Source organism: Glycine max, chromosome 7 (assembly GCF_000004515.6).
Source record: "Glycine max cultivar Williams 82 chromosome 7, Glycine_max_v4.0, whole genome shotgun sequence".
NCBI classification, from domain to species: domain Eukaryota; kingdom Viridiplantae; phylum Streptophyta; class Magnoliopsida; order Fabales; family Fabaceae; genus Glycine; species Glycine max.
The window spans coordinates 38,104,382-38,119,546 of record NC_038243.2 but is presented as its reverse complement, the minus strand read 5'-3'; the positions used below and the strand labels follow the sequence as shown (position 1 = coordinate 38,119,546).

At 32.8% G+C, this 15,165-nt stretch overlaps 2 protein-coding genes across 3 annotated transcripts; one reads left to right on the top strand and one right to left on the bottom strand.

The window, feature by feature from the left end:
• Positions 1 to 1,760: 1,760 nt before the first annotated feature.
• Positions 1,761 to 7,212, bottom strand: LOC100810278 (eukaryotic translation initiation factor 2A). Its single transcript, XM_003529330.5, has 13 exons — positions 7,038 to 7,212; positions 6,606 to 6,960; positions 5,812 to 5,998; positions 4,891 to 5,125; positions 4,731 to 4,799; positions 4,152 to 4,253; positions 3,899 to 3,939; positions 3,268 to 3,401; positions 2,885 to 2,948; positions 2,700 to 2,796; positions 2,499 to 2,620; positions 2,281 to 2,303; positions 1,761 to 2,182 (listed from the first exon to the last, which is right to left on the bottom strand). The coding sequence occupies exons 1-13, from the start codon at positions 7,075 to 7,077 to the stop codon at positions 2,098 to 2,100; spliced, it is 1,554 nt and encodes a 517-aa protein (XP_003529378.1). The 5' UTR covers positions 7,078 to 7,212; the 3' UTR covers positions 1,761 to 2,097.
• Positions 7,213 to 9,598: 2,386 nt separating this feature from the next.
• On the top strand, positions 9,599 to 14,299 carry LOC100791501 (uncharacterized). Of its 2 annotated transcripts, none has more exons than XM_041017362.1 (7): positions 9,599 to 10,196; positions 10,743 to 10,814; positions 10,906 to 10,970; positions 12,726 to 12,861; positions 12,947 to 13,030; positions 13,465 to 13,560; positions 13,685 to 14,299. In XM_041017362.1, the coding sequence occupies exons 1-7, from the start codon at positions 9,927 to 9,929 to the stop codon at positions 13,688 to 13,690; spliced, it is 729 nt and encodes a 242-aa protein (XP_040873296.1). In that variant the 5' UTR covers positions 9,599 to 9,926; the 3' UTR covers positions 13,691 to 14,299. The 2 variants fall into 2 exon arrangements, with proteins under 2 accessions (XP_040873296.1, XP_003528492.1); XM_003528444.5 differs by having other exon boundaries at positions 9,620 to 10,193.
• The last annotated feature ends 866 nt before the right edge of the window (positions 14,300 to 15,165 follow it).

Below are 15,165 nucleotides of genomic sequence, written 5' to 3'. Positions count from 1 at the left end.
TAGCACTAACGTTAGCTTTATTTTTTATTTTTTGAGGTTTATTTCTTTTGTATTAACCATGAGATTTAAGTAAATTTTAATGGCTCATCCTAGCCTTCTTAGTTCTTTCTGCTAAATAGGGAATTTGAATGCCATAGATTTGTAAGATAATATAGGAGAAAGTGCAGTCCCAGGATGAGTGCTCCGGTAGAATGTTTCTTATATTATTCATTGTATACAAGTTAGTCGAACCAATAACAATGGAAGATCAGGCATGAGGGTTTTATGGTTTGTTCATGTGATTCTTTATAATAAGTTTTGTTGGATTTACTTCAAAGCTTATTTTTAAAATTTAAATGTTTTTAGTCTTCCGAAGTTCAAATTTTTTCAATTTTAGTTTATGTAAGGGGGTGTTTGGTTTGGTTATTTTTTGTTTTCATTTTTACTGGAAATAGAAAAAAAGTAATGAAAATGTGTTTGATTGGATTTTTGAAAACATTTTCAGTGAAAATATTTTTTCTCAAACGAACAAAAAACTAAAAACAATAAAATCTCGTTTTCAGTTGAAATCAGGAACCTTATTTTAGGTAAAATGAAAATGCGGTGACAAGAAATATAATTTTAAGCAAATCTAAAAATACATTTTCTTTTGAAAACACATTTTCAGTGTTTTTATTTTTTGAAAGCAGAAAACAAGAAGTCAAACCAAACATGTTTTTAAAATTCTAATCTTTTGAAAATGAAAACAACTTTTAGAAAATGAAAACAAAAAATAAAAACAGAAAATAAAAAGCAAATCACATCTAAGTTTTTTTATTCATTTTTAGTCTTAGTAAATTTGGGTTTTTTAAGTTTTGATGCTGGTAAGAAATTTATTCATTTTTCATCTTGTCAGTTTACACAATTTTAATTTTGGTCTCTTTAAGATTTTATTTTTTTTATTTTTAGTCTTCATAAATATGTGCTTATAAGGACCAAAATGAATAAAAAAAGTAAACTTAAAAATAAAGAAAAAATCAAAAAATCTTACAAGAACTAAATTGAAAAGACATGCACTTACATGAACTAAAAACAAACAAAAGAATTTAAAGGAACTAAAATTAAAAAAAAAACATATTTATAGGGACAAAAACATTTAAGTCTTTTTTAATTGTAGGACAAAACTTGTGTATTAAAATATTTTGCACTTTATCTCAATCGAATTGAAATTTTACCTTAACGATTCACACCAACATTTTGCTGACCTTTATATATGTAATATCTAATAAAAATTCAGATTGATTGAAGAATTACTAGTCAAAAAAAAAAAAAAACTAACTGAACCCAAAATTTGTCCTTATTTTTAGTCTTGTACTCGTGTGTTAAAGGAAAAAAGGGAGCGCACCCTACTTATTATGATTCCACTTGCAATAAATACTTATTTCAACTGGAAATTAAAACTTTTCCCGTTAACTTTTATTGCATGGATTATTGAGATGAGACTCAAATTCTGAAGAGAAACACTAGAAAACTTAAAAGCTACACTTAAGTTTTGCCCTTGTTTTTTACTATTGTACTTTGTATGTATGTATTAGAAATTACGTCTTGTCCATACATACTTTTGTCTTGTCCATACATACTTTGGTGCTCGTGTGTACGTACACACGTGTGTGTATGTACTAGAAATTACGTCTTGTCTATACATAATCTTGTGCATGTACGTACACACGCGTGTGCGCACCCTACTTATAATTCCATTTATCTTACAACAAATACATATTTTATCAGGAGGAGAAAAGAGATTTATCTTCTACTCTCACCTTTTATATCCCAACCGGAAACAAAAGAATGTTTGTGACCTACGTATAATTTCACTTCTCTTACAATGAATACTTCTTTTATCATGAGAAAGAGATTTATCTTCTCCCACCTTTTATATCCCAGCTGAAAGCATAAACCTACAACACGACTTCAAGCAACCTCAAAATCTGAGCAAATCAAAACTTCCCAAAGTTGGTTGCCAGGGACATAATACAATTAAAACCTAGTAAAGCAAAACCTGAAGCCTCAAATTTTCAGGTGCACGAGTGCAGTAGTCGAAAAGCAATTTAGAATGCATTAGGAAGAACATTGATTCCATCACGAAGAACTGGCATCAGAAGCCTTTTTCTCCTTCTGTTTTTCCCTCTTTTTCTTGTTTCGTAATGCATTCTTGCTCAGTGGTCTAAATTAATCAACAAATATAGTCATTAATAACAGAATATAAATCATAAGAACTTAAGAATAAAAGAAAGGAAAAGGGGGAGGAGGAAAGGTACTTACTCTGCAGGAGTCTCTCCAAACAACTGCAAATACAAATCATTTTAGCATCATTAGAGACATAAACTAAAAAATGAAACTCAGCTCCAAGGGTTCAAGACAAGATGCATAAAGATATACTGGAACAATTTGACTACATGCTATGCCATGCTTAATAGCTGAAAAATTATATTGACAATTAAAAATAGAAAGAATGACAGCATAGTTTCTGCATTGTGTACCTCTGCCTGAATAGCAGATGCATTCTTAGCATGTGGAGGACGATATGCAGCAGGTTTTTGTGTTGGGGGGTTGGTAGAGGAGGCTTTTGTAGAAGTCTGGGTTGACTTTGGTGGTCCTTGACCTGAAATTAGTTCATGGTCTTCAATGAGCAGAAAATATAACTCAGAACTAAATGAAATTTTATAAGCATCATAACGAACCTGATGGTTTCTTATCTTCAAGTTGTACCAAATTTAGAGACTTAATTAATTCAGCAATATCACCAAACTTACTGGGTGACTCTGGTTTCCAATCAGCCTGCAAATAGTTTGCATACGATTCAATAAAATCTGTGAAAAATGATCAAAGAAACAATTAATCAGCAAAAGTTTAAGACACCACTGACCTGGTACAATTTATCAAACATCTTTTTGAAGTATAATGACCCATTGTAGTGAAAAATCTTGATCCTTCAATACAAGAAAATAAAATATAACAAAAAAAAATGTGTGAATAAGACTATGACCACCAAAAAAGTGGAAATCAACATATAATATAACAATCAGTAAAATGTTCTATAAATTATCTGAGTTATCGTCCTATAAAAGCCCATAAGTGTTGTTCAAAGTAATCATTGACTAATTATAATCAAATCAATGGAAAGTGGAAACAGAAAATCAGGATGACATTGTACACTTAACAACAAAATAATGTGCCCATGGGTAGAAGATTGCATATTTTTAGGCATTGAGTAATTCAAGATCCTGCTAATGACCAAATATTACATACCCATTGTCAACTTGAAGCCTTGGAGCTGTTGTAGCTGTCATGAAATAACACCCATCCGGAGACCATTCACTAGTCACAGACCATTCAGCCTTAGTGGCTCCAAGTTGTTTCTTATCTATGTAATCCCAAAATACCTAGCACATAAACGTGCGAAACATATGAAATCTGTTAGTGGTTCCAAATTGTCACATATGAAGTTCACATAAGAAACATGTGTTTGCAATCTTGCATGCATTTGAGCATGAGACATGGAAGTACAGCAGATACTTGCAATTTCTTATTTCCTTCAATTATTGTTTTAATAACTAACAAAAAATGCTACGTGAATCGTTGGGAACCACTATTTTTGGGAAATAATCACTTCCTTCAAAGCTCTTCTGAGAAGCTATCAAAATCAAGTGATTATTTCTTCAAAATAAATTGAACAAGGAATTCACTCAGTACTAAAGACCAAAGGCACAAAAAATATAACATTTTAAGTGATTCTTATACTCTAAAAGTGATTGTAAGTCATAATTTGTTTTTCAACAAGGTTAATCAGTAACCCTAGATAAGTCATTACAATCAGATCTTTTCCACCAGAAAGGAAAAATCAAAACAGAGCATAATGATTCAAATAGTCAGAACATACCATATCACCAGGCAAGTTACCAAAGCCAGCCAAACACAAAACTGGAAGCTAACAATCAAGGAGCCCATATTTAGATGCTCATGTCATAAGAATATAGAGCCACTTCAAATTTCCAATCCCAACCAAAAACCCTCAGGCCACAGGGCCTTTAAAAATTTAAAAGAGAAAGAAAAGAAAGAAATCTTATGTCAGGTAAGTGTTTAAAATTTATTTGACTAAATACAAAGAATGCCAATTCATCAGCAGAGGATACATTTCCCTTTTGGGTTCCAGCGAATAGTGTTGTAAGGACCAGTTCCAAGCTCTAGTAGAGGATTGCACTTCTTGTCAAACAGAGTTGCTTTAGCAGGCATAACTAAAACAAGTTAAGGAAAAGTGAAACATTCAAGAGATCTATAAAAAAAACCATTAAAAGAGTGATTAATATAATGAGGACATAAATTACTCATCATCTGACTTCTTAAAAATGTACAACTCATAAGGCATCAAAAAGTATGCAGAAAATATGTAATCCAGTTTGGTATATTATGGCATATCAAAAACCATATTTTAAGAGGGATTAGGTTTTTCAAATAGAGAAGATAGAAAGAAGCAGCTCTAATGTATTTTTGAAAGCATTTCCTATCATGAATATAAAATCATCTCAAAATAAATGTGCTTTTCAGCCAAAATGGGGTTCATGACTTTACCATAAGTACTGTTCTGTATAACGTATCAAACCTTACCTAGCCTAGTATACCATGTTAGCAGATCTTCAGCAAATATCAAATAGTGGTAACTTTAGTGCATGCTATTTATATCCATATTGTATATATCATAGAGAAAAGGATACACCCATATACAACAGCAAATTCCAGGCCAGAATATGACCACTGAGCATCATGAATGGGCCCATCTTTCCCTGCCAATTTGTTTAAAAAAATAGAATATTACCCTTCTTATAGACATTATATAACCAATTATCAGTTCTTTTAGTAGCAGCAAGAACATACGAAGAGGCACAAGTCCTTCATGCATCCCATCTGTGGTCAGATAGCATAATTTTGATTCTCCATAGTAACTCTGATTAGTTTTGTCAACGTCTGACTGCACCACCACTAGAAGCCCAGTTGAGCCATGATTCCATTTAAGTTGGGTGGTTGAACATCGGAAAAAACTACGTCGAGCAACAGGTTGACTTTGAGACGCATTTCCACAAGCAAATATCTGTACACTAGCAGGAATCCCCTACAAGGTAGAAAACTTCATAATATTCCCATCAAAATTGAAAAGGTGTGATAAATAATCATTATTTCTAGATGCCTGCCACACAGGACATAAACCTGAAATTTAAACCTTTATTTAATGAGACATAATGAACAAAGAAGACTGCATATGCAAAGAAATTCAGATTAGATTTCCTATTATATGATCTGTGTTTAGGGCAACATATTTTCATAAGACACAGTCATCAGTCATTCATTCATAGGCTACCAATCTGATCTAACAACCCCCAAAAAAAAATCAATAATCAATAATTCCATTCTTTGAATGTTCACCAATTATTGAAAATTATAGAGAGGAAGAAAAATGAGAAACATGTATCGGAATCCATGTCTTAACGACACAGTGGAAAATATCATGTATAGTTTTACAATTACCCTAATTATTGTAATTACATAACAGTATACAACATATAAATACCCTATTTACAATTTTTCTGTCAGCCAAGAATTTAGAAGAAAATGAAAGATGCTTGTCCTCCAAATACTCAACTTCTATGTATCAGCAGTTCATAGAATTTCATATTTCATATATTAAAAACCTAACAAACAGCATGCCAAATTATCTAATACCAAATTACCATTCATTGATTTATTTGCAAAAAACTGAACTAAGCCTCCACGATAAGAATTAAATTGAGAGACACAAACCTTGGATTCTGGAACAAATGCAGCTACATGAGATCCCGGTAAACTAGAAAGCTCAGCAGCAGCAACTCCCTGAACTCTCAACCGACAGACAACTCCCTTCGAAAAATCCCCAGTATCAAAAAATTGTACCTCATTAGTGGCCAACCGACACACAGTAGCTTCATCAGAACTAAACTGAATCGCAGGCCTGAACAACAGACAGACACGGTAACAGTTATTTAAACAAACTTCTCTATAAACACTTATAAGAAAAGAAAATTAAAAAAAGTGAAATGAAATCAGTTGCTCCTATAAGCTAAAATCAGCTCATGTGTATACAAATCTATAACTGTCATTTAACTTCTCCATAAACTGATTTTAACTTATGCATGAGTTAAATTTAGCTTATGGAAAAAGCTAATTTCATTTTGTCCTTCTTATTTCCTTCTCCTATACTAATCTATAGAAGCTCTGTCCTTTAGCTTCTCTACAAACTGATTTTAACTTATGCATAAGCTAATTTTAGCTTATGAAAATAGCTTATTTCATTTTTCCTTCTTATTTCATCCTACGAGTTTGGGTAAGCTTATGAAGAAGAAAAAAATGAAATGAGCTTATCAATAAGCTAAAATTAGCTTATTTCATTTTATCTTCTTATTTTCTTCTCCTAGAAGTTCTTCTGGATAAGTTTACCCAAACAGGTCCTTAACGGGCAAGGTTATCTAAACAGAAGCAAGGTCATGTTAACCAGAAGCATAAATTTGGTAAGAACTAAGAACACTTTGGTTTCCACAAATAACGAAATGATCACACACCAATTGGCTTTCGTCATGTTCTTCTGCGACTGCTGGTAAACCGCAGCACCGGTCTCGATGCTCCACAGCGTTACATTCTTCTCCTGCGGCCCCGAAGGCTTCTGGAAGGTTTGCAAGTAAGTTCCTTTGGGTGACAAGGCCGCAGCAACGACATTGGGCACTTCAAAAACCCTAATCTCCTTGGCAGTGCTGCAATCGTACACGCTAATCAGCGAGTTCGATTTCGTCACCATGAGATTGGATCCGTCGTCGCTGAACTTCGCATTGATGCAGTTCACTTTCTCGAGCTTGACGCTTGGTTGATCGTTCGCGAAGGGGGGTCCGGTCCAGAGCGAGAAATCCTCTGGTCCTCGAACTGAGAGAACGAAACGGAAATCAAAAGTTAGAGAGAAAATGAGAGAGAGAGAGAAAAACGATTGAATCGATAGATACCTAATATCTCGAGAGATGGTGAATGGCTATTTGATGCCATTGGAAGCGAAACGAAGGAGAAATTTAAAAGCTTGTTGTTTGTGGATTGTTACGGCCTCGCCGGAGAGGCACGCACGCGACAAGCTGCTGCTGCTGCTACTGCTACTATACTCTGCTATTCTAGGAAGGGAACTCAGTTCACTTATGCTTTTTACAAATTTATTTTGTGCTTAAAATTAAAAATATTTTTTTATTCGTTTTAGGTGAAATCATATATTTTTAATCATTTATCTTATTTTTATATGCTATTTGATCCTTTGAGTTAAAAAAAATAGTTCTTTATTTTGTTAATAGTATTATCGTAATGATAATTAAAAGGGTAAATATTCTTTTTTTTTCAAAAAACATGAACCGATGAGATATTGATTTTTGAAAAAGGAAAAATTTAACTTTAGTAATGTATAAAGAGTGCAATTGATTTGTCTCATCATTAAATTTGTGAAACAATTTTATTATTAAGTGAATCAAGTATCAATTTGATAATAATTTATATTTTTTTAATAATTAATTTGACATTAAGTTATAAAATTGAATGATCAATTTGTCATTAGATTGTCGGCATGATCTATTTAGATTAAATTTAAATTTTTCATCTTAAAAACATTACTTTAGCACCATTTCATACTCTCATGAACCAAAATGTTTATTTATCCTAATTAAAAATTACCACAAATAATACCTCTTTTTTTAATACCGCAATTTGATTTTGTTCTCGTTAAAGATTTCAAACTTGTGTCAAATTGATTGAGTGGTCTATTTGGTAGTTGAAATTGTTCCAGTACATGTTTTAATACAAATCCAACGGATAAAAACAAAAAACAAAAATAAGTAATGATTCTTTAACAAAATTACTTTTGCTTCAAAAATAATTTTTATGAGAGATTTCACTAATACACTATTTAACCTCCTTCCCCATGTGTTTCTTTTATTTCAATTTTTATAACTTTAAATTTTAGTCTTGTAATCTTTAAATAATAACAACTAACATTATTGTATAATTTTTTTATGGTAGTGTTTGATTCATAGTATAATTTTATATTCTCATAAATCATGTTTTCCGAAATAATATATCTAAGAATTTTATTCTCATTAACATGTTTGATTATTATTTAGTAATTTCATAAATAAAGTTAAAATTTATCTAATTAAAAAATAAAATTGAAAAAAATAGGTAGAAAAATATCGTGACAATAGGTAGTATTTTCAATAAATGTTAGGTTTTAATTTGTTAATTTATGAGAATAGGTAGTTATTATAAAAAATAAATAACTTCTATTCCCATAAGAATATCATATACACATCTCCTTCTCATAGGAATAGAGTTTGCTTACAATATGACAGTAAAATATATTTAAGAATATATTGTCATAATCTTCTAACAATCATGAAAGTATTTATTCTTACCCTCATATTCTTGAGAATAAAAGAACATGACTTGAAACAAGTGTCTCCTATGTAATAATAATATCATCCTGACATATCAATAACTTGTTGGTCCAAATAAAATTGAGTTCGATCTATTTAAATAGGATTTCAATTTGACTATTGTGTCCGAAAAAAATGTTATTAAGGGATGAGACCTCATTAAAGATGTCAATCAAGTTCTTTAATAAAATTTACTTATTAACAAAATCTGTAAATACTTCATAGTTGATTAAAAAATAGGGTAAAATATGTTTTTGGTTCATGAACTTTCAATCAAAGTTGGTTTAAGTTTCTCTAATTTCAAATCAATCAATTCGATCTCTAAACTTAAAAAAATAGGTGAATTTAGTTTTTGATCACTGACGACCAAGGAACCAAATAAAAACTAAATTCACCTATTTTTAAAAATGTACATCGTCTTGGTCGACTCATCCTAAAGAATTGTCTTACCCATAAGCATTTATGGCACAAGGCTTAATGCTTGAAGGATTGTACATCGTCTTAGTCAACTCTCTTAACGAGACTGACCCGATGATACTAAAGACAAAAAACCTACCCATCACCCTAATCAACTCTCTCAAAGAGATCGACTCACACCAATGCCAGCAATAGATCCTACCCATCTCTAATGGTCATCTGAGTCATGACTAAACATGGCGATAAGACATATAGTACACTATGTATATGACATGTCTAAGGTGCACATCAATGCACTAATACCGTATGCAGAGCCAATAAGATTGTATGTACAGAGACGTGTGCCCCTCGAGGGTTAATATTATAAGGCACATGTAAAGTATTATCGTGAGACGCTCCATATAAATAGAGGTGAGCTCCATGTTATACCTCATGTTCATGAGCTAAGTAGAGCCTTGGGACACTACCTCCTTCCTATGTGAACAAAAAATATAAGTAACAAATTGATTGATTTAAAATTATTAGAATTAAAACAAAACTTAACTAAAAGAGCACGGCTAGCAATACATTTTTTAACACATACTTTCTTATTAGTTAAAATATATAAAAAATTACAAAGTTAAGGTCAAGAGTCATTAAATTAAATAAGACGTGAATCTGATTAAATTTTATGTCAATAAATGAAAAAAAAATATGCTCAAAAAAGTGAGTTAGAGAGTATGACTATAATATTTCTTTTACTGAAAATATAAGGATTAAAAATATATTAAAAAAAACCATATCAAGCATAAGGCTATTTTCCTTGCGTAGACAAGCCAGAGAAGCGGTTTGTTCCGTAAATTCCGTCAACGTACCATTGGCATTTGATAGTGGTCTTACCTTTTTGGAACCCACGCCTGCACACTCACTGCACCACTCTTCCCTTGTCCTTTTCCCTTCTCTCTTTTTTTCCCAACACAAAACCTACATTACAGCCTCTCCACGGTGTCTGTCTCTCTCACTCAAAAAATGGTGAACGACTTCATTGTCTGCATTGACCGGATCATAGCCTCCACGACCTGTTTTGGATCAGTGAATGAAAAACACTGTGATGGTGTTGACCCAGTTATAATCCCCGTCTCTGACAATGGTGGAAAAGTGTGCTCCTCTTCTTCTTCTTCTTCATCTTCAAACAAGGATGATGATGTTGTTGTTGTTGTTGAGTGCAGAATATGCCAGGAAGAAGACCAAGCACAAGCCATGGAGGCACCTTGTTCTTGCAATGGCACTCTCAAGGTGGTCCTTTTCATAAAGTTTCTCTCTTTTTCACTCTCAATCCCAGTACCCAAAATAACTAACTACCTCTACATGTTGGAAATAATGTAACTTGTTAAGAATTAGGAACACCAAGTGGCTGTCGGGGTTGTCATGTTTCTTAAAAGTGAGAAAGTTTTAATATTAGTGAGCAACTTATAGGACTATGAGTTGATACCCTTCTCTGTATTGGTATTCTGTTTTTACTTGTCATGCCCCTCCTTTTAAGTAGCACGAGTCTGCAGGCATGTAGTGTCCTTAGTCTTTACTTGCCTCAATGCAATGGCTTCTTGAATTAGTTCAATTGCTGTTATTGAAAGCATTTCAATTATTCACGATCATGTTATATTGTTTCATCTCATGTTGACTCGTGTTGCATCACTTGCATCTGTACAAGAGGAAGAGGAAGAGGGTTGGGAGTTCAGTGAAGTTTTTGTGATTCCTTGTGGATACTGGTCTGGTGTAGTGGTTTTGAGTTTTGACTTCAAGTTGGCTTATGAACTTGTTTGCTCACTATTTCTTGGCATGCAGTTTGCTCATAGAAAGTGTATCCAAAGATGGTGCAATAAGAAAGGAAATACAATATGTGAAATCTGTAATCAGGTTGGGGCTTTTTTCAATTCATTCATGATCTTTTTTTCCTTCATGAGTTGCCTAAATTAGAAATGATGAGTTATCCTTTCACTCTTTTTAGGCATTTTCACCAAATTATTCTCTTCCACCGGTCAGAAGCAATGCAATTATGACGAATGATATTAGGTAATTTTGAACATGTATTGGACTAACTGATTTATATATGACTTTTTCTTAATTTCCATCTTATGAAAGGTTTTGCTTAATGCCTGCGAGTTGTGAGCTGAAATTTTCTATGTAAGCCTTTGGCTGTTTATTCTTCATTCTTGTGTCTCAGATATGACTAGGAAAATGATCTTGTACTAGGTACAGAAAATTGATTCAATATGGTAAAGGAATTTTATAGAGGGCGAGCCCTGGTGCAGCGGTAAAGTTGTGCCTTGGTGACTTGTTGGTCATGGGTTCGAATCCGGAAACAGCCTCTTTGCATATGCAAGGGTAAGGCTGCGTACAATATCCCTCCCCCATACCTTCGCATAGCGAAGAGCCTCTGGGCAATGGGGTACGAAGTTTTTTATGGTAAAGGAATTTTATAGAACTTTGACTTTCCAATAAATGATTTGGCTTTGGAATAAAATGATCTCGCATGGTTAGACCAAGGACATTGGAGAAAATTAAAAGGGATCTTATAGTGAATATCCCTGAGAATTTGGTTTTTAACCAAACTCAATTGTTATTGATGAATGGAAAAGAAGTTGCACTAACAAAATTGGATGCATTTTAAAACTGTCTAGAATTACTTCCCTGCAAATTATTTTCTAAATTTTGATGCCAGAAATTGCATATCATATCAACAAATATATTAGGAGACAATTTGGATAAACTTCTCAACAAACACTTATATGAGTAGAAAATAAAATGAATTAAGAAGGTAAAATAAATCAAACTTCTCGCATAAGTTAAATCAACTCATATACCTCAACTTTTTAAAATCTCCTTCATCTTACTTCTCTATAAACTCTTATACACCTGATAAAAAAAGAATCATGTATGATACCTTTTTGATCATTCACAATTCTGCTCTATGGTTCATCCCATCTTTAGATATGAAAATTCAAAGTCTTCTCAATTTCTGCACCTTCCCCTTGGATAAGCATTTAGCACAATATCCCTACATTGGAAATATATAGATATCTTGCTCTCTCCAAAAACTATAAAGCCTCAATCTGCAGCAATGAATTCTGGAGAGGTGATAATGAATAACTTGGTTTTTGCATTAGATATTATTCATTGCAAGTTTAACAAGGTTATCTTGTTATGGTTGAAGTGTCAATTTTCAATTCAATCATGCAGCCAGCCACAATTTGATTATTTTCTACTTAACTAAGTTATGCATCATAGCTAGTGGTCTTAGTAACATAAGTATTGGCTTTCCATTTTAGATGTTTTAACAATTAACTGTAGGTCATCCATGTCACTTGGATGCTTGCTATCTCTCATTTTCTGTTGTCAGAACAGTCTCAGTATTGTGATTGGATAAAACTCAGTCTCAATCAACAGGTACTGAGTTCATGAGGAATGTTGTTAACTCATCAGAAATCTGAGGGACATTCCTTGGAGCTAATTTGCAAGATTTTATCCTTGTCCTGGCATTAACAGCTAATATTGGTCATTCCTAATTGTCTACCCTCTAAGGCTCTAACCCTCTTCCCTTATTTCAAAAAAATAGGAATTAATTGATGCAAGCTGTTGCCACTATTCCAAATGTAGGGTCTGTGTCACTATTTTTATCCCAATTGCTATTGCTACTCCCAACTCAAGATGTGTAAAGCTTTTGTTAATTTATTTATATCCCTCTGGCCCTCACCTTTTTTTAATGCTTCTTTTCATATCCATGATCAATTTTTCCTCGATTAAGATTTATATCACTCCCATATACAGGCAAGAATGGGGGCACAATGCTGATCTCCGTGTGGCTCTAGCTTCAGCAGAGCAGCAGTTGCTGCAAACTGAATATGAAGATTATGCCATGTCACAAACCAGTAGCATTGCTTTCCTTCGCTCTGTGACTCTCATTGTAAGGAAACAGATTTAATATTAAAGCATGTGTTGTTTCATCCTTTCTGAGAGTTGATATGGCTAATGATAATAATATTATACAGATGCTGATGATTTTGCTTGTACGTGAAGCTTTAATGGTCACAAAGAACTCTGTAACTGGGCAAGATGCATCGATAATCTTTAATGTAAGTAGCATGTTCTGACAACTTCCTTTCTCAGCATGTCCACATCATCTCATGTGTGTTTGATACCTCTGATTAGGAGGGTCTATGTTAGGAGGAATAGGAATGAGAGATGAAAATTGGAACATTATGGCTATTAATAGTAATAGAAACCACCAGTATTAATAACAAGTAACTGAATAACTGTAATTGGAGTTATTGTGAATATATGGTAGTTATAAGACAGTTAGGTGAAAAGTGTAGGCCACTTTTGGGATTTGAGAAAAGTGAGAGGAGGGAGAGCACCTAATATTGTCATTCACCATAGTAGATCAAAATTCTGATTAAGAAACAATGTGCTGACTCTGGACTCAAATGATTTCAGTCTTTCTTTCATATCATCTGTTCTTTCTAGATTTATTGCGTACTAAATGCTAACTTGGTATGGTTGATGGCAGTTTGAGGTGTCACTCCTTCAATTTGCTGGTGTTCTTTTGCCATGCTTTGCAATGGCACGTTCCTGGTATGCCATACAGAACCGTAGGAGAAGACAGGTATGGCTTTAATGATGCTATTGGAGCATAGTGAATTATATATATATATATATATATATATTGTAGGTAGAAAAAAAAAATGAAGTTCAGGTTCATTGCTTCATATAAGATATATCTTTTGCAGGGCTGAGTGATGCAGAACATAGATGTTATCTTGGCTGGCTGTCACGAAAATCGAGCAGTTACATATAGATGCTACATGCTTTTGTTTGTCAAATGTATTGAAGTTGTGTGTATGCATAGACCATGCCATGGTAAAATATCACAAAATGAAGCGATCTTTCTACGCAATTTTCTGCTCCTATTTCTTCCTGTGGAAAAGGAAAGGAATAAAGTAGCAGCATGTCTCTAGTGTCGTGCACTACACACAAACGTGAACATTAGCGTTTAGATAGGGGTGGAAGTCAGAAATTTTTATGAGGGGCAAAAAGCTGTTAGTTTCTATATGTTTTACAGCGATAGGAATGGTATCAAAATTTCAGGCCTTTAAATTTTCGCTCATCAAACACGATGCACCAATTTACTATTTCTCATCATCATCATTGGCATAATCATGAATAAAGTTCTGCAATAGCAGATATATCATCTGAGCTAAAGGATTTGTCGTAGTAGGAATATTTAGAATTTATAGTTTTGCTTAGTGTAAGAAGCTTTATGTATATTGAAATTACTATTTTCTTTCCATTGATAATTTGTAAACATTATAAAAATCTCTAATGTTACTGCTCTACTCTTTTGATGACGAGGACCAATTATATCATACAAAGTAATTCTCATTAAGAATATTGACTATTTAATTCTTACATAAAAAAAATATCACCCTGAGTGAATTTAGTGTAGTTATTTATTTATTTATTTATTTTTCAGCTGGGGGTGTTACGGTTTGACAGTTTGTATAGGAATCAGATAACTGTTTTGTAGAGTCAAGTATAAGCAGTAGGATGAAATTTCTATATGGAAAAACATAGGTACTTTATGGCTGACCTCTGAATATGGTTATTCGATTTTCATGAGTAAATTACATGCTTCATTGAACTCATAATTGGGTCTTGCCTAATGTGATGACATATACTTTACTTTTCATATTGGTGGAAGAGAATCTCTAGTAATCTTTCTTGTCGTTATCCTATCTCAGTATCATTTCACTAAGATCAAGTGGTTATCTAGAGAGGGGATGTGTTTAGTAGTGAGAGAGACTTTCTCACAAGATAATATTATATTAGAACCAATTACAGGAAGTGTTTATTGTAATTGCACAAGTATCTTCTGCTTTTTTAGGTATTACTTTTGTTCCCTTATAAGAAGTGTTAGTGTAAGGTTTAAGAAAGTATCCGTGTATGTTTTAAATATATAAGGGAGTGTTAATGTAATGTTTTCAAACTTAAAGAGAGATTAGTGTAAGAAAATAAAAGAGTGGGATTACCTGTAATTACACGAAACTTAAAAAATTATTGCTATAATTTGTTCTAGATATTATTACAAATAGAAAAAATAAAACATGCAACTCAAGTCATGGATTTTTTCAAGAAGATACTTTAAAAAAAAAAATAGTCATATGATTTTCTTTTATAGGCAAATGTTAAATGTTAGTAAGTTACGTTAGTG

Excerpts from the sequence above, each read along its gene's own strand:
- LOC100810278 (XM_003529330.5), bottom strand. The coding sequence starts at position 7,077 with ATGGCATCAAATAGCCATTCACCATCTCTCGAGATATTAG. Across the intron at positions 4,800-4,890 it reads TGAAGGACTTGTGCCTCTTC|GGAAAGATGGGCCCATTCAT; the intron begins GTATGTTCTTGC and ends ACAAATTGGCAG. Across the intron at positions 4,254-4,730 it reads ATTTGCTGTTGTATATGGGT|TTATGCCTGCTAAAGCAACT; the intron begins GTATCCTTTTCT and ends AACTTGTTTTAG.
- LOC100791501 (XM_041017362.1), top strand. The coding sequence starts at position 9,927 with ATGGTGAACGACTTCATTGTCTGCATTGACCGGATCATAGCCTCCACG. Across the intron at positions 10,197-10,742 it reads GCAATGGCACTCTCAAGGTG|TTTGCTCATAGAAAGTGTAT; the intron begins GTCCTTTTCATA and ends CTTGGCATGCAG. Across the intron at positions 10,815-10,905 it reads TATGTGAAATCTGTAATCAG|GCATTTTCACCAAATTATTC; the intron begins GTTGGGGCTTTT and ends CACTCTTTTTAG.